Raw genomic sequence first — 22084 nt, forward strand, 5'->3', positions numbered from 1 at the left:
ATCCCACAACATTTCTCACGTTGTATGTATACCACAAAGATCACCACGCGATAATAAAAAAAAATAAAATAATAAATAAAAACAACAACACCATGTTGTAAGTGTCAGAAACGATGCCATTCCCGTCAGCTTTTTTTGCGTTTCTTTCATTGCATTTTTTACATTAAATCCCCATTTTCTTGTTGTTTCTGATCATGTACTTTAATTCGAGATACGCTCGTACTGTGACGTAACACACATTTGAATATAAGCCTGGCACTCGCTTTGCAGTTAAACATTTTGGAGTACGTGTTTTTTTCTTTAAATCATGGGAAGAATAGTTTTGGAAGACGAGGAGATCTATGCGAATTAAATCCAAGGGGGCGGGGGAGGAGGCGGCAGAGAGGTGGGCGGTATACACTTATTTTAATCCTCGAAAGTCAAATACAAACAGGTAACTTCCATCCGATTTAATAACTGAGGAATACGAGGACGCGATCCACGCGAATTACTTACAAGGGACAACTTAGATGGTGTGTTTTCCTTTGTTTTCTTATTGATTGATTGATTGGTTGATTTTTGATTATTGATTTATTTATTTGTTCGTTCATTTATATTTTATTATTATTATTATTATTATCCAGAGAGTCAAAATCAAAGTGGGTAACTTTATTCGAGACACCCTTTGGTAGGGGTGACGGAAACTGTTTCCATGCTGATGGCCACGCGGCACCATTAACTCTCCATTCCGTGCAGCCTGTGCCAAGGCCTCTGTGACGAAATGTAGCCATTTACTGCCAAAGCCCCGGTGTTTCAACCTCAAACTACCCCCTTCTTGGTTTTGGTTTTACGAACCCAGGGTCATTCTGGGTCAGCCTGGAATGAACTCCCCCACACACCCCCACACCCTCACACCTGGGGTCATTTGTTGCTAGTCAAGATCTACCCCCTATCCACTCCTCCCCACCCCCACCTCCCACCCCAGAAACCCAACCCCATGCGCCCCCTAGTTGGAAATTACTCACTGTTTGGGGTTTCTCAAGCTGTTGAAAACGTAAGAGGGATGGGGGTCTTTAGCCTTTACTCGTACCCAGTCTCACCGCCGTTATCTCCATCATAACTTAACGGAAGCAAAAGTGGGGGAGTTCTACTTTTATAGCCTGTACTGGGACAAATTTACCCTCGGGCAGTCATTTCAAACTGGCTTACAATGACACCATTATCCATTACGACGGGGGATAAAAATCCAGTCGGGATGGGACGATAGACACTAACAAACTAGCCAGATTAGACCCTAGGGTAAAATACAACGAGGGGTACGAATAGGCTGCCACACCGGCTCTGGAACTGTCTGCCTACGACACACGGGACAAAATTGGGGGCATCGGACACACTGGGTTAACTAATCCCGGCCGTAAAAGAGGCACCAGCTGTTTTAGCTCTGTTCTTGGATCAGGGAGGATTTTTTCTTCTTCTTCGGGGGATGGCTGTGTGTGTGTGTGTGTGTCTGTGTGTGTGTGTGTGTGTGTGTGTGTGTGTCCCTCCGCCCCATTATAAATGGGCGTGGAAAAGGGTCAGGATTAGGAGTCATCCGTCTCTGTCAACCGCAATTTAAACGAAGAAGAAGAAAACGAAGAAGTTGAAGTAGAAGAAGAAGAAAGAAGAAGAAGAAGAAAGAAGAGAAGAAAGAGGGGGAGAAGAAAGAAAAGAAGGGAGACGGGACCTGCAGTAGCAGCGGCAACAACAGCAGTTGCAGCATGAGAAGAGAGAGGGAAGGAAAAAAAAACCGTTGAGTGAGCAGTATCAATAATGAACATATCTAGTATTGTATGGCCTTTTTTTCAATACACACCCAAATGCGGGTACTAAAAAAAAAACAAAAAAAAAAAAAAACCGTGACGTCCCTCCGACCCCCTCAGCGCCCCACCACCCCCACCCCCCCCCCCCCACCCCTCCTCTTCTCTCTCTCTCTCTCTCTCTCTCTCTCTCTCTCTTATTCTTCTCCTCCGCTTCAAGAAAGTCGTCGTATAACTAGAAAAGTAGCCAAGTGATTAGTGTTGGACCCTTCATAGTAGTGAGCGAATCTAGCTTTCGAATTTTGGCAGCAACCGATACGGTGCAGTGTGTGTGTTGACCTGCTAGTACCTGCATTCTTTTCATTAAGCAGAACGTTAAACACGCTCGTATATTATGTAATAGGTCACAGCGCTCAACACTGCCTGACTGATCAAAACGTGAAAACCATGCGTGCATTTATCCCTGATACTGACAAAGTATGGCTGCCAAAATGGCGGCCGGGGGTAAGCCTGGTCACACGGCAATAGTTTGAACGAGGGAAGGAGGGCTGGAGCTCGGCTCCTGTTCCTCTCAGACAAATCAGACAATTTTACAGACGCGACTGATTTTTGTTCACAGAGAGGCTTATCTGATTTTGATTTTATTTTATTTTATTTTATTTTATTTTTTTTGTAATATATATAACAGTGGCGAATACAGTCTGCAAACACATCATGAAAGATTTGATTGATCAACCGATTTGTCGATGGTGGGAGTCAATTTGCGGTTGGTTGATTGATTGGTATTTTCACACACGCGTACGCGCGCGTTCAGAGTATTTTCATTTTTTGACTGACCAATCGATTTCTCTTCTTCTTTTTTTTCTGTTGACATACTGATTAACATCAAACGAAAAAAGAACTATTCTAAATGCATAGTTTAAAAAATATAAATCAACATCAAACGAAAAATTTGCTTTTTAGATGCATGTATCAAAACAATGTTAAATGAAATAGTAACTGGATAATAAACAAAACAAAAAACAAAATAAAACAAAAGATCCATGAACCACGGTACACGGTTTAGGGGACGCAACTTTAATAAAAATTTAATTGTGGAATCTTTTTGCTTCTCTCCCTTAACAAGGAAGCAGGTGAGCCTGCCTTCAATCCCTACCTCGCCCTTTCTCCCAGGTTTGAGTGGAAAATCAAATTTAGCGTCTAGTCATTCGGATGAGACGATAAACCGAGGTCCTGTGTGCAAATGACACTGACGCACTTGGCGCACTGAAAAAGAACCCACTGTTACAAAATGTCAGTGTCCCCGGCAGGCCGTTCTGGCAAAAATGTGTGGAAGAGATCCGACCACTCTGAAAGATCAGTGCACAAAATATGGATTGCTCTTAAGGCTTGACCAAGCACGTTGGGTAATGTTGCAAATGTGCTTGTGTGTGTGTGTGTGTGTGTGTGTGTGTGTGTGTGTGTGTGTGTGTACCTTTTTTTACTGGAACATGTCGCATGTTTCCTCAAGTTATCTGAGAGGGTGCCGTCAGTCTGCCTGACGGCGTCACTCAGTGAAGTCGAGAACGGTAGCCTGGAACAATGATAAACACTGATGATACATGATAATTGAACAAGAAAGAAAGGAAGAAAGAAAGAAACATTGAAATGGATCTACTGTAGCAGAGATAAAATTCCTTTTCACAAGCCTTTCCCCATTCTACCCCCCCCCCCCCCCCCCCCCCCCCCCCCCCCCCCAAACACACGCACAGACACAGACCTCCCCTTTACATCGACAACCGAATTGTTGAATTCACAAGGGACATAACTTATGGCTGATGCATGATTGGTACTGTCAATTTTCTATTATGTCCCTTGAGTACCATGATATCTAAAAAAAATAATTGCATGTCATGCTGTTATAGACAGACAGTTAAGCACATTTTAGAACAGCTTGATTCTATGTGTTTTAATCAGATACTGCACATTGTACAAATAAAAAAAATAAATAAATAACTTCCGGTTCCAAAAGGATGTTGTCGCTTTAAACAACATGGCGCCAATGTGTAGTGACTGGTGACTACAAAGTTTCTTTTATGGTTTTTCTTGCAGAATCAAAGCTACATTTCGTTTGAGTTGCACAACAAGTAACAATGGCTGTCAATTCTTTTTCGAAGCTGGATCATCAAAGCCTTGAGAGTGTTCGTTTACTGCTATGGGGACCAAATTTAAAAGACGAAGTGTTCATGAGATGGACGCAAGGTTGGTCGACCGTCAAGTGTGCTGAATTTTGCTTCTTTTTATGACTTTTTATGTACTGTGCAGAACTTAGAATATGTGCTTTATTTCTGGGTGTTTAGTGTATTGTGCAGTTTAATCATTTTATTGCAAAGACGTTTGTTCGTATTTATAAGTGTTATATCTTCACCAAAAACGTAAGTTTTTTTTTTTCTTCTAAAGTTCTACTTCTAGTTTCAGTTTTGTATGGCAGTCTGTGCGTTATTCAGGTCATCGTAAGATTAATCACGATTTTGCATGTTTGGGCGATTTTCTAAATAGTAGCCACTATTAAGAGTGTGAATCCGATAGAGAATGAGGAATGGGGTGTATCGCGTAACTAGGCAATACCAACTATAACAAGAATACTCCGAATAGACACATAAGAATCTTTTGTCATGTCTTGTCTGTAATCTTGTGGTAATCCCTGTACATGGTAACAATCCACAATGGTGGGTGCTCTTTAGGAGACATGCCTTTGTACGACCGTTAAGCCTCCTAGTTCAGGGAAACCCAGGCCCCACACAGCACCTGTCATGTAGCTATACTGAGCCTGTATCTTTCACCCTTCAGTTTCACTTTCAATTTCAAAGACTAAAAGAGCCGTCAGAGTATGTGGACTATTCTATAAATGCTACACCCAGATGAAATGACTGATGAAAAGATTACTAAAAAAACTAAAAGCATAAATGCTTAAACCACATATCCATGATCCAATGTCATAATCCCCTTCCAGTTGAGCCCCTTGCCCTGCCTGTTGAGCAATAGCATTGGAATAGAGTGAACCCATAGTTATTAGATGTTACAAAGCAGCAATCATTTATAAGACTAAATGGAATACCACAGCAAGTTTCAAGAAAATAAAACAGAATAGAACTAAGTTTTCAGTATGGAGATCTGTGTGTGATACTATGATTGATAGTATTAGTAATTAGAATTTATTTATTATTATAATATCACATATCCAGATCTGAAAATTACAACAGATCTGAAAGATCTACTTAATTGAAATAGTTATTTTCATACTTCATAATTAATCTGCAGGGTGTAATCAAATGTTCCACCTTTCTCTGATCACATAAACAGAAAATCTACTTTTTATTTGAAAAAAAAGTTCTGTCAGGCTTCTGGTAGTCAGACATTGAAGATATCCACATCAAAAAGTCAATTCCCAGAACAGTTCTTGCTTGTGGTTTGTTTTTTGTTTGATTGTTGTTTTTTTGTTTTTGTTAATTTCAAAAACTTTGTTGCACAAATGATTGATACTATGATAATACATTTGGTACATTTGTGAGAATAGTTTAAAGTCTTTAAGTTTGTAACTTTCACAAGTGCTGAAGTAGAGAATCGAGTATGAGCTTGGTATTGAAATTATTCTCAAAATTACATCTTTAATAAGAAAACCACACATGAGGAGGATGAGCAGAATAATGATGCATGGTGTTTTAAACTAAATCAGATGTAACTGACTACTGAGTGAAAGCTGTTTGCTTTGCAGAACTTTACAGTTACACTGCTTCAAGAGTGTGTTTAGAGGATAGCGTTTTATAACATTAACTTGAGCTTAGGAATGCCCACTTTATTGAACTTGAAGTCCATGTACTGACAGAAGTTCTGTTTGTACACTTTATTGGTATGTCTTTTCTCCAAGATCAGGCAGTCATTTTACACTTTTTAAAAATGTTTTCTTTTCATTTCCAAAATTCGACAAGGCTTCTTCTGCAGTTGGCCTGCTCCTGTGAATATTTTCATTTTTTGTTATTTATTATTATCATTATTAACTTGAATTTTAGAAATATTATTGTCCATGTCTTCAGCTGTGGAAACCTTATGTTTGTTTATCTATAGGTTTTTCTTATGATTTTTTATTTTATTTTGTTTTATTTTTTACCTGTCTCTGCGAAATTTTATGGCGAATAAAACAAATAGTATTACTTCCTAGTAACCAAACCTCTTTCTTTGTCTCATTTTGTTCATATTTCCTCGTGCTCTGTCTTTCTTTGCTTCTAGTTCTAATGTAATGATAATAATATTATCTTTCTCCTTTTTTCAGTGGTTCCTTTTGTCATATTTTTTTTTCTCTACAATAACAAGTTCACTACTCAGGAAAAAGGTGACAGAATGCTTTACTTCAAGACAATTATCTGTCAATACAGTGTCCTTGATGGTGTGGGTTCAAGTTATGCTCTCATCTTTTCTTAGTTTCCAGCAAGTTTGACTGGAAAATCAAACTAACCATCTACATGATCTATTCATTCAGATGAGATGATAAACAGAGGTTCCGTTAGTAGCACGCACACCGAAAAAGAACCCATGGCAACAAAAGTGTTGCCCTCTGGCAAAGTTCGGTAGAAGAAATCCAGTCTGAAATATAAAGAAGAAACAAACAGTGTGACTGTGACTGCTGGAAACTGGTGGTGGTGATGCTGAAAGAAAGATGACTGTTGTTAATTTGTTCTATTTCCCAGGTTCATAATATATGAGTATTTTGTTTAATTTTAAATAAGCATACAACATTGATTATACAATTCTGACTATTGTACTTGTGTATTCACACCACAACCAACCAATTCCCTATGGTCCTGACCTGTGTGGTTGGCTGAGCCTTTTTGTAAGTGATAAGTGATGATATATATATATAATACATACTGAAATGTCTTGAACTAACCTGAAACCATGATTACATCCACTCCTTGAATATAATACATATTTTTTTGTTGGAAATGATGTGACTTTGTGAGCATTTAAAAATATATGAATGTACAATGTCGCCACTACTGCAGTGCCACACACACACACACACATTCCAGGTACACCACCACGCACCATCAGTTCTGTGGCTATTGTTCATTTGTTGTGTTTCAGGTTTCATCTTCAGCAAGGACGAGACAACTGCCCTGTTGCAGCTGGAGGGGGGTCCCTGTGCTGTCATTGCCCCTGTGCAGGCCTTCCTGCTGAAGAACGCGCAGTTCACCTCCTCCATCAAGACCACCACCGACCTCAGCACTGTCACTGGTAACAGACTAGAAATTCCCAGATCAGTTTTAGTTGTCCTGGGGACAAGCAGATAATGAATTCATTTTCTCTCCACCCTAAGTAAAGAGACATTTAAGAAAAGTGAGTACCTGTAATACATTATACAATGATAAGTCAGCAGGCATGATTATAAAAGTTGTTTATATTACTATTAGTATATATATATATATCTTAGAGTGAGTTTTGTCATTTTAATCAAATCAGGACTGACTCTTATCACAATAAGTATCATTTGCATGCAAGCTACATAAGAATCTGTCAAGACTACATTCTGCTGGGATTCCATTTTGAGAAAAGTTGGCAGTTTCAGAGTGAAAAAAGAGGGAAGTGTGCTCTGAAGCTGACTGAGTTTGTTTTTGTTTTGTTTTTTTTCATTTGATTTCAAACCTGATGGACACATAAAGCTCACATTTGTTTTGAAACTGTATTGAAAGGAACATGCCCCCCCCCCCCCCCCCCCAAAAAAAAAGCCTTTCTTTTTGTTTTTTCTCCAACCTGTCTGACTCTTCTTCTTCTTCCACTTCTTTGAAGTCTTCGCAGAAAACGCACATCTTCAAACAAGTGTAGAAAACCTTCACACCGTTCCTTTCTTCTCATTGCTTGCTTCTCGGCTGCATGTGTGTGTGTGTGTACATGTACATGCTTGTGTGTGTGTGTGTGTTTGTGTGTGTGTTTACCCTTTTTTTGTAAAGCATCCAGAAATTCAGACAATAAGCAGTGTATAAATTTCCAATATTAAGATTATTATTACTGTCATAGCGGAGGAGGCCAGCACGTACCTGTGGGAATCTCTGGCGGAGCTGATGGAGTTCATGGAGGTGGAGTCCTTCATTCTGCTTCGCCTGGAGGACCCTGAACTGGGCAGTCCCTCCACCTCAGGGGAAAACGCTGAGTCCCTGGAGTCGGGGGAGAGCAGCCCCAAACGCCGCAAGATCGACCAGGAGACCTTCCACAACAAGCTGAGGTGTGGATGGAGGGATGGCTGGGGAGAGGGTAGTTGTCAGCAGTGAAATTACTGGGGTTTTTCGTTATTTACATTAAATTGTGTTTATTTCTTTACACCACAGGTGTTGTGTAATTTCTGTATTTGGACATCACATCATGTCGACTGGGGATTAGTTGTTTACTGGGGTATTGTTTAAGGGGGTGGGGTGGGTGGGGGGGTCAAGAGTTGCAGTCAGTGCAGGGGTGTTTCAGTTAAAACAGACCAACTTTCTTTATCCTCTCTGAGCCCTGAGGCTCATAATTAGGCTGCAGCAGAGATCTCCACAGCTGTCCTGTCTTGTGCTGTCGTAGCTTGCTTTCCCCAGGTATTGTCAATTGGAAATTTAATGTCATCTGAATGGAAATGCCTGGCTATGGGTATGTTGTTGGGGGGTTTTTTGTTGTTGTTTTTTTGTTTGTTTTTTTGTTCTTTTCTTGTTTATTTTAGCTGAACTGGAAGTTTGTTCCCTTTTCCTTCTGTTCCTTCTACAGTTTGTACCATCCTTGAGGATCTGTTTGAATTCCGGTCTCATCCTTTGTCCGAAATTTAACTGGAAAATCAAACTGAGAATCAAGCTGTTCATATGAGACAATTAACCGAGGGTCCCATGTGCAGCACGCACATGGCACAGTTAAGAAAAACCCATGGTAGCATAAGTGTTGTCCTCTTGCAAAATTGTGTAGAAGAAATCCACAAATATATGCTGCTGGTCTGTCTGCAGAGCAGATTTGTCCATCTTTGAGAAACTGAAAGGTCATGGATTCAAAAACAAATAAATTTCTTCCCAGCAAGAGCAGCCTTTGAAGTTTATCTCAAATTTATTTAAGTTTTCTTCAAACCAGTGGAGGAAAACCGGCAATTGTTGAGCATGCTACATATTTATGAAGTTATGTTGGTTGGTACATAATGTGTCTGCCTTAAAAGAAAAAAAAAAGGAAAAAAATGTTGTGAATGTGAAATAATGCAGTGAGCTGAGTGTCAATGCCTTTGCAGGTGTGTGCGGTGTGAAGGAGCTCCAGAGATGCGGCAGCAGCTGAAAGAACTGATGCCTGACTACCAACAAGACTTTGGCGTCCTCCTCTACCTCTACTCCCTCCTCTTGACCAAGGTGAGTTGTCCGTCTTCTGCACTTCCCATAATGCACAGTCAGGTGGAAGGCACCGAGCTCAGATTTTTTACATACTTAGTCTTAAACGTGTGAGTTCAAATGACTCAGACAAAAGACATTTTCAGGATGAGTGTATTGATAGTTTTCAGGTTTTGGTTTTGGGGTGGAGTTAAAAATGGTATCTAGGTTTGCTCAGTCATCTTCTGATTGCTGATTGACTTCTATGGATGGATTGCAAAGCAACTTCTTGTCATTTTCAGCATATCTGGTCACCTGATCTGCAAAGTGATGAACTTTGTTGCTGCTTAGGTGGCAAAAAATGCAGTCTTGGAATTTTGATAAAGCCCTTGACCAGCACATTTCAGAAAAGGGCTTAATGCATAAATTAAAAAACAAAACCAGACAAAAAGTGATGGAAATTGAAAATGGGTGCAAACAAAAAATTATGAAAATTGAACATCAATACTAGGCTGATCTTTTTCATCAGATGTGTAACAGACACTTTATTTGTATTAATTTTATCAAGTTGGGCTCTCTGTTTGATATGGAAAATTTTCGTCTGTAGAAAGTAGGGAATTATGTTTGGTCAAATCTGTGGGAATCCTTGGATTTACTCTTTATTGTGCTTATTTGAAGTTTTATAAGGCTTAAGTTATACCTACACTTAGTGGGTCTTTAATCGAAGAAAGAAGCAAATATTTGAAAGATAGATTCAGTTCTAAAACCAATAAACAGATTAAAAAATTTCTAATGCAAATACTATGAGGGAGACCCATTGCAGAAATAAGGAAGGATGATTGTAGTGTGTGTGTGTTTATGATTTGTTTTTTTTTCTGATGTGTGTGTGTGTGTGTGTGCAGGGCTTGGAACAGATCAAGAATGAGGTGGAAGACCCATCAGAACCCTTGATTGATGGGATCTATGGGCATGGAAGGTAAGGTTGTGTCCCCTTACAGAGGATAAGCAGAGGATAAGCGTTTATTGATCAGGCTCAAAATCCTGATAGTTCACTTCAGATTAATTTTATCATGTTAGAATAACTGGTCTGCACAGTTTGTATATCTTTGTTCAATGTCAGAGATAATTCTACAGCTAGCAAACATGTCAGCTAGCAGGTTTGTGTGGTGATAATAAGTATGTTGCAACTTCTTCACTTTAATGACATCTGGTATTACATGAATGATCTCATTTTAATAAATAAATTTGCCATGAAAAATTTTCACAAATTGTAATCATATAAACTTCACAATAACTTTATATTGCAGAATACCTGTTGAGCATTTTGTCAAACTGCTTTCAGTCTGTGCTACACAGATAATGAATGTCTTTGTTGACAGAGAATTTAAAAGACTTGGTTGCATATCTTTCATTTTTGTCTGGTTTTAGTTTTAGTGCACCAACTGATGCAGGCAAGTGGAAATGTTAAGTGTTCAGTGTGTGTGGATAGAAAGATGGCTCTTGGGTTACAAAGACTGGCAGAAGGAGAAGAGAAATGAATAAAGGTGAAATGTGTGTATGTGCATGCATGTAAACACTGTTTACATTTTTTGGGAATAAAAGATTATATAAAAATTTATCATTTAATCACCAGCAGTAAAAATGTTTAGAGACTGGTATCTTTTACTCTTTTTTTCATATTTTTTTGAAGGCAGATACATTTGTTGTGCATGAAGAATACTGAGACTGTGAATTATCTCCCTTGGATCATTCATTGACATGAAACTGTCCCCCTCTCTCTCTCTCTCTCTCTCTCTCTCTCTCTCTCTCTCTCTCTCTCTCTCTCGCTTTTATTTTGTTTCAGAATGTCTGAAAAATAATGTAATTTGAAGTTGACTGATGCCAAGTAAATATTGATCACGTTTTGTCAATATTTGGTTGACACATTTTTTTCTGTTCTGGAAAGGAAACACAATTCAAGTAAACTAATAAAAATCCGTAAGTGTGTATAACTTCTCCTTGTATATGGAACATATGCTATGCTGTAGTTTGATTTTTTTTTTAATTTAAAATGTTTATTTTTAAAAATTAACATTTGGAAATACACTTAGTATGTGTGTGTGTGTGTGTGTATTTTACTTTTATGCTTGTTTTGTTTGACATTACTGAACTGAAGTCGTATCTCTAATGTGACACATATTGTTACTATATCCTCCAAACCTCAAAAGGGCCAAAAGGATTACTGTAATGTACATTCTATTGAACCTGTATATGTGTGTGTGTATGTGTCTTTATTTCTATACGCTAAATATCATGTATGACTGTTGAACAACTGTGTTCAAACGTAATACTGTGATACCAAATGGAGAAAGTCTATTAAAAAAAACTGTGGGTTGTAAAATAAGACTTACTTTTGATGAAAGGTGTCCTTTGTAAAAGTGATAAAAGGTGTCCTTTGTAAAATAAGACTCACTTTTGATAAAAGGTGTCTTTTGTAAAATAAAACTCACTTTTAACAAAAGGGGTCCCACAGTTTTTATAAACTTTCTCCATTTGGTGCTTTTATAGACTCAGCAGTCATTCTTCATTATTGCTGGTGTGATATCATTGCAGTCAGAGCCTGATCAACTTATTCCTGACATCCCGCGCCATCAGCAATGTGTGGGACAACGACAAGGACGTGTCCGGGCTTAGTAAGTGCTGCACTGGTGTCACACGCTTGTCAGCATCACAGTGTATAGACAATAGACTCTGGTCCGTCTTCAGAAAATAGATGTGTGGACTTTGACTGGAATTTGTACATATAATTTGAGAAGATGAATAATTATGCATGCTGTGAGTGGCTGGATTCTAAAGTGATAAGAAAGATTATTTTTTTGTCTTTTGCAGAAAAGTGCAGAAGTATCAGGAAAAAAGGAAATGCCGGTAGAGCATCTCTTTATAAATATTTCTCGTGTTTAAACTTCTCATAAATTTCCAAGCCTGAATTTTATTGTTTGAAAATGCAACATACTCACACTGTTAACTGAACCGGTTCATTTGACAAGCTAATAATCAGTTGTATATTATGTTTGTCAGTTTGCCCAGCACACTTTTCCCTCTGTTGCTTTGTGTTTGTGCAGCAGCTTCAGTGGTGACTTTTCAGACTTCTAAAGCACCATCAGCAGTTATGTTTACACTTCAAGCATCACTCTATGTCACTATATACAATTAGAAAATAAAAGGCGTGCCTTTTGACTGGCAAGACATTGTTCATTTTTGTTTTATTTTTGTTATTTGTTGTAGTTTTGGTGGGGCTGTGGGGGGAGATTTTTTTAAATATTTTTTTGTAATAGAGATTAACACACTGGATGCCTGAAAGCTCTTTTACTGTAGTATGAACTGTAGGACAGTATTGACTGCTTTGCACTGTTTTTCATTCTCCATTGTGTTGTGCTTTCAGAGCTGAGAGGTATACAGAAGCAGTCTACAATAGGCTTCCTGACGTTGCTAGAACATTTACGGTACTGTGAGGTGAGTGATTATGGCAGTGGCTTAGGCTGGTATTGATGATGAGGATGGGTAATCTTAGCAACCTTCACCCTAAAGTCAAGCTACATTCAGACAATTCTTCTTGAAATTTTTTCACTGCAGTATTCTGTACATTATTTTTGGTGTTGGTCAGACTCTTGGATGTTGTTGATTTTTTATTTATGCTTACCTGCCGTTCATTATTAAGAGCAGGGTTTATACAAAGAGTAGTACAGTATAGTGCAATATGTGTGTGTCAGTGTGTATGTGCTCTGGTAGGGTGGTATCTGAAGAATCCTCTGTACCCCATTTGTGTTTGCCACTATTACCATGTGTGTGTGTGTGTGTGCAGGTAGGATGGTACAAGAGGAACCCTCTGTAACCCATTTGTGTTTGCCACTGTTGCCATGTGTGTGTGTGTGTGTGTGTGCAGGTAGGGTGGTATCTAAAGAATCCTCTGTACCCCATTTGTGTTTGCCACTGTTGCCATGTGTGTGTGTGTGTGCAGGTAGGATGGTACTAGAGGAACCCTCTGTACCCCATTTGTGTTTGCCACTGTTGCCATGTGTGTGTGTGCAGGTAGGGTGGTATCTAAAGAATCCTCTGTACCCCATTTGTGTTTGCCACTGTTGCCATGTGTGTGTGTGTGTGTGTGCAGGTAGGGTGGTATCTAAAGAATCCTCTGTACCCCATTTGTGTTTGCCACTGTTGCCATGTGTGTGTGCAGGTAGGGTGGTATCTAAAGAATCCTCTGTACCCCATTTGTGTTTGCCACTATTACCATGTGTGTGTGTGTGTGTGTGTGTGTGCAGGTAGGGTGGTATCTAAAGAATCCTCTGTACCCCATTTGTGTTTGCCACTGTTGCCATGTGTGTGTGTGTGTGTGCAGGTAGGGTGGTATCTAAAGAATCCTCTGTACCCCATTTGGTTGCTGGGCAGCGAGACCCACCTCACTGTTCTCTTCTCCACAGTAAGTCAGCTGGACAGTGATACAGGTGTTTTTGGTTGTTGTTTTTTTGGTTGTTTTTTTTAAGGATAAGGTTTTTTTAAGTGCTTTGTAGGCAGTGTAATTATGGGTTGTGATGAACAATGTTATGCTGCAGGAAGTGTAATTATAGTTTGTGATGAACAATGCTATGCTGTAGGAAGTGTAATTTTGGTTTGTGATGAACAATGCTATGCTGTATGAAGTCTGATTACAGTTTGTGATGAACAGTATTATGCTGTAGGAAGTGTAATTTTGGTTTGTGATGAACAATGTTATGCTGTAGGAAGTGTAATTATGGTTTGTGATGAACAATGTTATGCTGTAGGAAGTCTGATTATGGTTTGTGATGAACAATGTTATGCTGTAGGAAGTGTAATTATGGTTTGTGATGAACAGTGTTATGCTGTAGGAAGTGTAATTTTGGTTTGTGATGAACAATGTTATGCTGTAGGAAGTCTGATTATGGTTTGTGATGAACAATGTTATGCTGTAGGAAGTGTAATTATGGTTTGTGATGAACAATGTTATGCTGTAGGAAGTGTAATTATGGTTTGTGATGAACAATGTTATGCTGTAGGAAGTCTGATTATGGTTTGTGACAGTCTGTTGGGCTATAGAACAATAATGACATGACAGCTTGTTACTGATAGAAAGTGTAAGTATGGTTTGTGACACAGTATGTTTAGCTGCAGGAATGTTACGATTTGTGACAGCGCGTTACTTGTAGAAAGTGTAATTATGATCCGTGACATGGCTGCAGGAATATGATCATGATTCTTTTGACACGGCTCATTACTGTAGAAAGTGTAATGATGGTTGATGATGTGTTTTCCAGGAGCAGAATTTGGTGGTGCGAGAAACACCAGCTGCCAACGCCAGAACAGTGTTTGCACAGTATGACCCAGAAGGTACCCTGTATACTTGTGTTCTTTGTGTGTGTTTATTTGTGTGAATAACACTGTGTGTCTGTGTTTGGTTGTGTTTATAAGTGTGTGTGTGTGTCTGTGTGTATGTATGTCAGTGTGTTTATATGGACTTCAGTGTCTTTATCTGGGTTTGTTTGCGGATGTGTATTGCCCTGCTGTGTGTCTCCTCTGAAAGTTAACTAGTGAATGTCTCCATAGAGTGGCAAGAGATACTGATAATCCATAAAGAGGACTTTTGAATTGGATGATTCTGTATTTAAACTGAAAGTAGTCTATCTTGCAGTTCAGTCAAGCACTATTTTTGATAATTAAAAAAAACTCTGGCATCATTGATGCAAATCTCAAAGAGGATATCTCTCTTTGGCCTGTAGCGGAACTGGAAAGTACTGTCTCAACTTTCACCTTGAATACCAACATGTCAGAAGAGGCTTGTTAACCTTTCTATTCAGACTCTACAAGTTCAAATTTGTCAGTCTTCTAGTTGAATGATGACAAGGAATCTGATAAATGAATGTAAAAGTTGTTTTTCCTGTTTCTTTTCTTCATCTTATGTTCTTGCGGACATTAACCTGTTCACTGCCTACATGATGTGTTAACCTTTCATACTGAAGTTGTGGCTGTATTGCCTACATGATGGGGTTAACCATTCATTGGACTTTGCCAAATTTTCCTTCAGCCAGATACAGAAATACCATCACAACTGTTGTCAAGCCCAGAAGACTATATTTCAGTCATGAATAAACATGAACACCTTCCTAATATGGTGTACGGCGTGATTTCTGGCTCAAAGCGTTGACCAAATGTCAGCTCAGAGTGCAGAGCAATCAACCAGATGACTCCGCTCGTGGCACTGATTATTCTGAGTTTGACACAGAAGTGTCAGACAAAGCAAACTATTGAACACTCTATGTGTCAAGGAAGTGGGCGTTGGATGGGGAAAAGGCAAGCTCAACCACTGAGTTATCTCCATGGAGCGCAACAAGGACAAAAAAAGCATGCAAGTGGAAGGGAGTGGAGGAGGAACAGGAGGGTTTTAGGGACTGTGATTATAGAGCACACAGTGTGTACCAAAATTTGTATAGTTTTGATTGTTATTTTAGTTCAGTAACAAGCACCTTGGACACATGGACTTCATTGTTCAACCAACCAGCTTGAAAAATCCTAATCTGTACATCCCATTATTTCAGAAATGCTTCAGTGGAAAGCTAAGTCAATTTCCTTTCAGGAAAGCATGTAGTATGCATACTCCTGACAAAAAATATAGCCTGTAGAATTTTTTGTGTTGATTTATACCTGCTGAAAATTCCCTGGCAGAGGCCCTGCAGCAGGAGTTATGTTTCCCTGACAGTGAAGGGGTTACCTGTTTAGTTTAAAGTTAGTACCATTCAGTCGTCGCCTGCCAGGCTGATCATAATAGATTTGCCTACGCCTAAAAATACACAAGTGCACCTTATTGTAGGATTTTTGGTGACTTTTTTTCTCCTTAATTTTAAATGTTCACCTTGAAAAGAGCAGTGACGTGTGGACCGAAAATTAGGGTAAATGGTTCATGAACTTATTCAGTCATTTATTTATCTTACGCTACTGCCTGAGTATTTATGGTGTCTTAAACACTGTGTGTGAGTGTCTCAATTTTTTATATAATAGAAATTACAAGATTGTAGTGTTCTACAACACTAGAGGTACATGATATCAGTTCATGGACTAAAGCATGAAGATTTTTTCTTGATGTGGGTTTTCTTTGTGTGTGTGCAGGCAATGGGTTTATATCAGCCACTCTTCTAGGTGATGTGCTGTCTGCTTTGGACCTTGTCTCAGATAAAGAATAGTGAGTACCGATGACAGCAGTTTTCTTCTTTTCTTTTTTATTTTCATTGTGTGTGTGTGTTCTAATGCAAGGGGGTCCTCCAACCCCATTTTTTTTCTTATGTGTGAGGGTCTTCCAACTTTTTTTTAAGTGGGTCCACCAGCTCCCATTATTTTCACACTTTCTCCATGTTTTCTTCACATTTCTTATTTGCCCTTTTTTTTTTTTTTGTTAAATTAAGAAAAATGTTTAGCATTTCCATTCTAAAATGTAAAGGTGGGCACTCATTTCTTTCTCTTGTTCTGTTGTTGATTTGGTTTTGTTCAGCCCTGTTTCATTTGTCATTATTTTCATTATGAAAAATGCACCACTGTACAAACATTAAAATAAACTGCACACTGTAATGAGTTCAGGATTAGATTGATACTTCAACATCATTCTGTAGAAAACTAGAACGAACATCTTTAAGGATACCGAATGATACAAAATAAATAATTAATGATGAAAGAAAGTATTAAACAAAATATTTGAATCACTTGTACATGCAGATGATTCCAATTTATCAAAAGGATACAATGACACAGACTTCGTAAAAAGTAGATGAACATGTGTGTGACAGATTATAATGTTAAAATTCATCCACGTAAGGTCTTGCTTAACTCCGGTTACTTGGATGATACTTCTGAAAGGAATTTCCAGGTGATAAATATCTGAAGGATTTTTTTTTTTTTTTTTATTTTTTTTTCATAGATTCAGTTTTCAGTGATCTAGCATTCTTGAACTCAGCCAACAGTTTTGTCCAGTTTATACAGCAGCTGTTTTATCACTCTCGTTTGTGATGGTGTGCAAAAATATGATTTGGATCATTATACATGTGTGTACTGGTACCCCCCACCTCCATCTCTCTTCCCCTTCCGCTTGTTTTTGGTTTAGTTGTTGTACAGGAGGAATCACGCATGAGCCATGAAGGCTTTTACCTCTTGTTATTACTGTCTGTGTCCTGAGTTGAAAATGATATACCATGAAAGGCAGTATCCCAAAATGAAGATTGATGCAATGTTTTATGTAATGTTATGGAAGTTGATTACATTACCACAGCTTTCTGTCTTTCTCATCTTCAAAGCTTTCTCTCATTATTTTGGTAACACTGTTTTCATCACTTTTTTTTTGTCTCCAAATGATTTGGTAACATTGTTGCCTTTTGAGTGGGTGTATGGTGGAAAGAATGTGGGGGGGAAGTCAGCAATAAATATATCAGTTTTATCTACACATGTTATATCGCATCACATGCCTGTAACTTTACAATGTACTGGTATATATTATATGTGTTATTTATGTATAATTGTATTTTTTTTTATTCTCTCTCTGACAGCGTGGACATCATGCGAGGCAAACTGGACTCAGAGGAGCTGGGGATCATCACACGCACCAGTTTCATGGATGAGTTTTTCCCTGAGGACGATGCTACCTCCCCCTCACAGTTTGTTCTGTTTCACTACAACGGACTGCCTCGCTCCTGTCCCAACAACAAGGTTCGTTGACGCTCATCATTCGTTTTTCTTTTCTGCATTTGAGCGATGATGCTTCCACATTCACTCATACATGAGAGTGGGCCTTTAGGTGCATGACCATTTTTGCCATACAGTGTAGGCATCTATACTCAGTTTTCAGGGGCATGCAAGCTGCATATGTCTGTGCTTCCATCACCCAACAAACACTGAAAGGGTTGTACCTGGTAAATTTCTGTGGAAAAATCCACTATAGGAAAAAAAAGTTTTAAACAAGGGTGGTGCTGCATTGTGGCAATGTGTGTTGTTCAGTTGGTGTGCCAGAGGTGTTGGGGGAAGACTGTGTAGTACAGGGGATGTGTGTTGCAAGTTGCAGTTTCTCAAGGAGGCATCACTTTGAGTGCATGCATATATGATTGTGTACCTTTCAGAGTGGATTTCTTCTACAGAATTTTGCCAGAAGACAACACTTACATTGCCGTGGATTCTTTTTCAGTTCCCCAAGCACATGCAGCACACAGAAGGACTAAACAGCTTTATGTATGTCAAAAGAGGGCACTAGCCAGGGGGACAAAGGGGACGTTACCTACTCCCGGGAGGTTATCGGCCGTAGTACTTTCGTTTTCTCCGCATAGGCAGATAGTAGTTTGCACAGGACAGGAATGTCAGACCCCTGCCGGAGTCTGCACTAGTTGGGTCACGGTAAGTATGTTATTTAAACGTAATTTTAGATAGAAAATTTCCTTTTTCAGTCAAGCATGGGAGAAAGGGCGAGAGTGGGAATGGAACCCAGACCCTCACAGACACTGTACTGACGGATAAGCTTCATAACCATTCTGCCAGCTTCCTCCTTTTGTTGTTCAGTTGGTGAATATGCTGAAGTTTGATATTTTGTGTATATGTGTGTGCATTATTTGCTTGTTTTATCTGACACTGGTCTATAGAAGTTGTGGTTCAATGTGAATGTATTGCTGTTGTACGCTTCACACGCCCAAAAGGTTGAAAATTTCTCTGAACCAGTTGGCGTACCAGCAGTGCGAGGGGAAGATTGTGGAGGAGCTGGACATGCAGATCATCACGGACACCTCCCCCATCAAGCTGTGCCTGCAGACCAAGTGGCCCACCATCCAGCTGCAGTGGACTGGGGACCCACCCTCCCTCAACTGATCCACTCACCTGCCCTCACCCACACTCTTCCTATCATATCCTCTGTGCGTGTGTGTGTTTGTGTGTGTAAGTGCCAGAGAGTGTATATATTATAGTGAGAGACAGCTGTCAGTAGTGAGAGTCAGCTGTCTTAACTTCCCCCTTGGAGATGAGCTCTTCACCATCTTCTTCATCTGCTGCTGCTGTTGCTTGTTCCACAGATTTCCCAGTCATCTTTTGTTAAGTTATTGCTTACAGATCTGGGAGGGTTGGAGGTGTGAGCAGCTCAGCAGACCCCACCCCATCCCCAGTCCCCTCCCCCTCCCCCCGTCCTCCCCACATCTCCCACTCCTACTCTCCAGCCTTGACTGACGGATGTTCTCCACAGAGACAGATTGCCCCCTCATTCTGCTGTCCTCATACCTGTGGTGTGTGTTACTTTATTTCTGTGCCATGTATACGTCGGCAGACCATTCGTTCGGCACAGCAGCATACACCAGATTTTGTCACAAGTGGAGTGGTGGCCTGTTGGTAATGTGGCCCAACTAGAAAGCAAGTGTCCACAGGTTTGAGTCCTGCAGGAAGTGGGATGGGTTTTTTTTTTTTTTGTTTAATTTTTTACTTCCCGCTCCTCTAGCTTATGAGTGGTGGTCTGCGTACAAGTCATTAGGATGAGATGATAAACCAAGGTCCCATGGACAGTACACACCTACTGTACGGTAAAAGAACCCTGGCAAAATTCTTTAGAAAAATCCACCACTTTGGTAGGAAAACTAATACACTTATAGACAGAAAAAAAGGTGGTTGTGCACAATGGCGACGCTTTCTCACCAAGGAGAGCAGTCCAAATTACACACAGAGGAATCTGTTCTGACATGAAAGAAATAAAAAGAACATTCATAAAATGTGCAGTACATTGCAGTAGATTCCTTCTCCATCTCAACACAATTATTTCCATGCATGGCTGGTCTGATAGATGTGTGGTTTTGAGGGTTTTAAGGTTTGGGGCCAACAAGTACCTGCCTCTGTCTGGCTTGCGTGGACAGACCAAATCAGCCCTGAAATGGGCTCTTTGCAGTCAGTTGGGCTGTAAGCATTGTCAGCAGCATGGTCCGTTTCATTTCATTGGACTCGTGAGGCCAGGTTAGGAAGATATATAGATGATCTCACAGCTTCTTATCACTATCACTGATGATAGGAATCTACATACCTCAATGGTTGGCCGTGCATACAGCATCTCTTAAGTTATAGCTGTATGGGCAGAGATTCATTTCTCTTTTATAACGCAGAATCAAAATACAGAAAGTAGCAGTTGCCTGTGCACAAAGTTCAAAATCAAAATCATGAGACACCAAGCCTGTCTGCTCTCAGTACAGTTTCACAAAATGAGCACTGTGAGAGACCATCTGGCACTGTTGCACAAACTGATTTAGAAACAAGCATGAAGTGTAAAAGCATTGGACATTGAATCAAGGGACAAGATGAATTGGCTAACATCGCCAGGTAACTAAATTGTAAACCTTGTAAAATAATAAAATGAAAGAAAGAATTACTGTTAGCATCACATCAAAATTATTGTAGTGAGATTTTTTTTTTTTTTAATCATTTGGTGGATTGAGAAAGGACCAAAGCATAATGTATCATTTTATAGTTCTGATGATGGTGCAAGCTACAGAGAAAGCGGAAACATATTTTCTTAAGAAATGTTTGAAATATGCTTCAAGACCTGTTCATTTAATTGCTTTCTTCCTTCTCTTGTCATATCTCTCCTCTCCTCTCTTCTCATTTTTTCTCTTTCATCAGCCATGTTTGTTGTTTTTTTTGCCTTGGTATCTAATTCACTGTGAATGCTTGTTTCTGTCAGTGTGTGTGTGTGTGTGTGTGTGTATGTGTGACTGATTATGAATGCATGTTACTATGTGTCTCATTGTATGTATGTTGCTGTAATTATCTGTGTCGCCGTTATTGTGTGCGTATGTGTATCGCTGTGGGTGTGTGTTTGTATCATTTGTATGTGTGTTGCTGTGATTGTGTGTGTATGTTTTTCACTGTGGGTGTGTGTATGTAAGTGTGTTGCTGTGATTGTGTGTGTATGTGTGTTTCTGTGATTGTGTCAGTGTGTGTGCATATTACTGTGTGTGTATGTGTGTGACTGTGATTGTGTATATATGTGTGAATGTAACTGTGTATGGATGTCACTGTGTGTGTGTGTGTGTGTGTGTGTGTTTAACACTAACTGTGCATGGATGTCATTGTTGTATGTGTGTGGCTGTGGCTGTGTAAAGATCTATGTTAGGATGTGTGTATGTATGGTTCTGAGATATAAGTGTGTGTGTTAAAGATTTAAGCTACCTATATTTGTGCATATTGATTATTATATTTTAAATACACATACTTGTGTATATTGTATTTTTCATGTAAAATTTTATTCTAGTGAAATTGTTCTGATTAATATCAGAAGTATGTGCTATGGATTTTAGGACATTTGCCACCCGGACATTTGCCACCCGGACTTCTGCCACCGGATTTTTACCACCCTAGGACATTTGCCACCCAGATGTTTACCACCCGGACTTTTGCCAACATAGGACATGTGCCACCCCAGGACATTTGCCACCCGGATGTTTACCACCCGGACTTTTGCCAACATAGGACATGTGCCATCCCAGGACATTTGCCACCCGGATGTTTACCACCCGGACTTTTGCCAACCTAGGACAAGTGCCACCCCAGGACATTTGCCGCCTGGATGTTTGCCACCCGACAGTTGCCTTCTGGATGTTTACCACCCAGATTTTTGCCATGTAGATTTTGGCAAATCTATGACATTTGCTCTCTTTGAACATTTCCCATGAAAATTTGAAATGAATTTTTGCAAACATTTTCATGACAGTGATGTTTTGTTTGAAGCTGCATCCCCCCCCCCCCCCGCATCTTTCTCTGTCTTTTTTTCTTTCTTTCTTTCTCTGTCTTTCTTTCTTTCTCTGTCTTTCTTTCTTTCTTTCTTTCTCTTTCTTCCTTTCTTTTTTTTCATTCTTCTCTACAAAACCGAAATTGTCTGTGTGCACGAATGTATGCCCATGCCCTTGTGTGTGTACATGC

The 22084-nt window shown here is 39.5% G+C and overlaps 1 protein-coding gene across 1 annotated transcript; it reads left to right on the forward strand.

The window, feature by feature from the left end:
• The first annotated feature begins 3809 nt into the window (after window positions 1–3809).
• Window positions 3810–21446, forward strand: LOC143279531 (ubiquitin carboxyl-terminal hydrolase MINDY-3-like). Its single transcript, XM_076583597.1, has 12 exons — window positions 3810–4016; window positions 6897–7046; window positions 7827–8031; window positions 9046–9160; window positions 10021–10094; window positions 11711–11790; window positions 12540–12610; window positions 13497–13577; window positions 14431–14503; window positions 16277–16349; window positions 17701–17860; window positions 18857–21446. Exons 1-12 carry the CDS (start codon window positions 3908–3910, stop codon window positions 19001–19003), a joined length of 1338 nt encoding a protein of 445 aa, XP_076439712.1. The 5' UTR covers window positions 3810–3907; the 3' UTR covers window positions 19004–21446.
• The last annotated feature ends 638 nt before the right edge of the window (window positions 21447–22084 follow it).

The sequence above is a fragment of the Babylonia areolata genome, chromosome 2 (assembly GCF_041734735.1).
Source record: "Babylonia areolata isolate BAREFJ2019XMU chromosome 2, ASM4173473v1, whole genome shotgun sequence".
Taxonomy (NCBI): Eukaryota; Metazoa; Mollusca; class Gastropoda; order Neogastropoda; family Buccinidae; genus Babylonia; species Babylonia areolata.

Bases quoted from the DNA above. Each gene is read 5' to 3' on its own strand.
- LOC143279531 (XM_076583597.1), top strand. From the start codon at position 3,908: ATGGCTGTCAATTCTTTTTCGAAGCTGGATCATCAAAGCCTTGAGAGT. The intron at 7,047-7,826 runs GTAACAGACTAG...TTACTGTCATAG, and splicing joins CGACCTCAGCACTGTCACTG to CGGAGGAGGCCAGCACGTAC. The intron at 17,861-18,856 runs GTTCGTTGACGC...TCTCTGAACCAG, and splicing joins GCTCCTGTCCCAACAACAAG to TTGGCGTACCAGCAGTGCGA.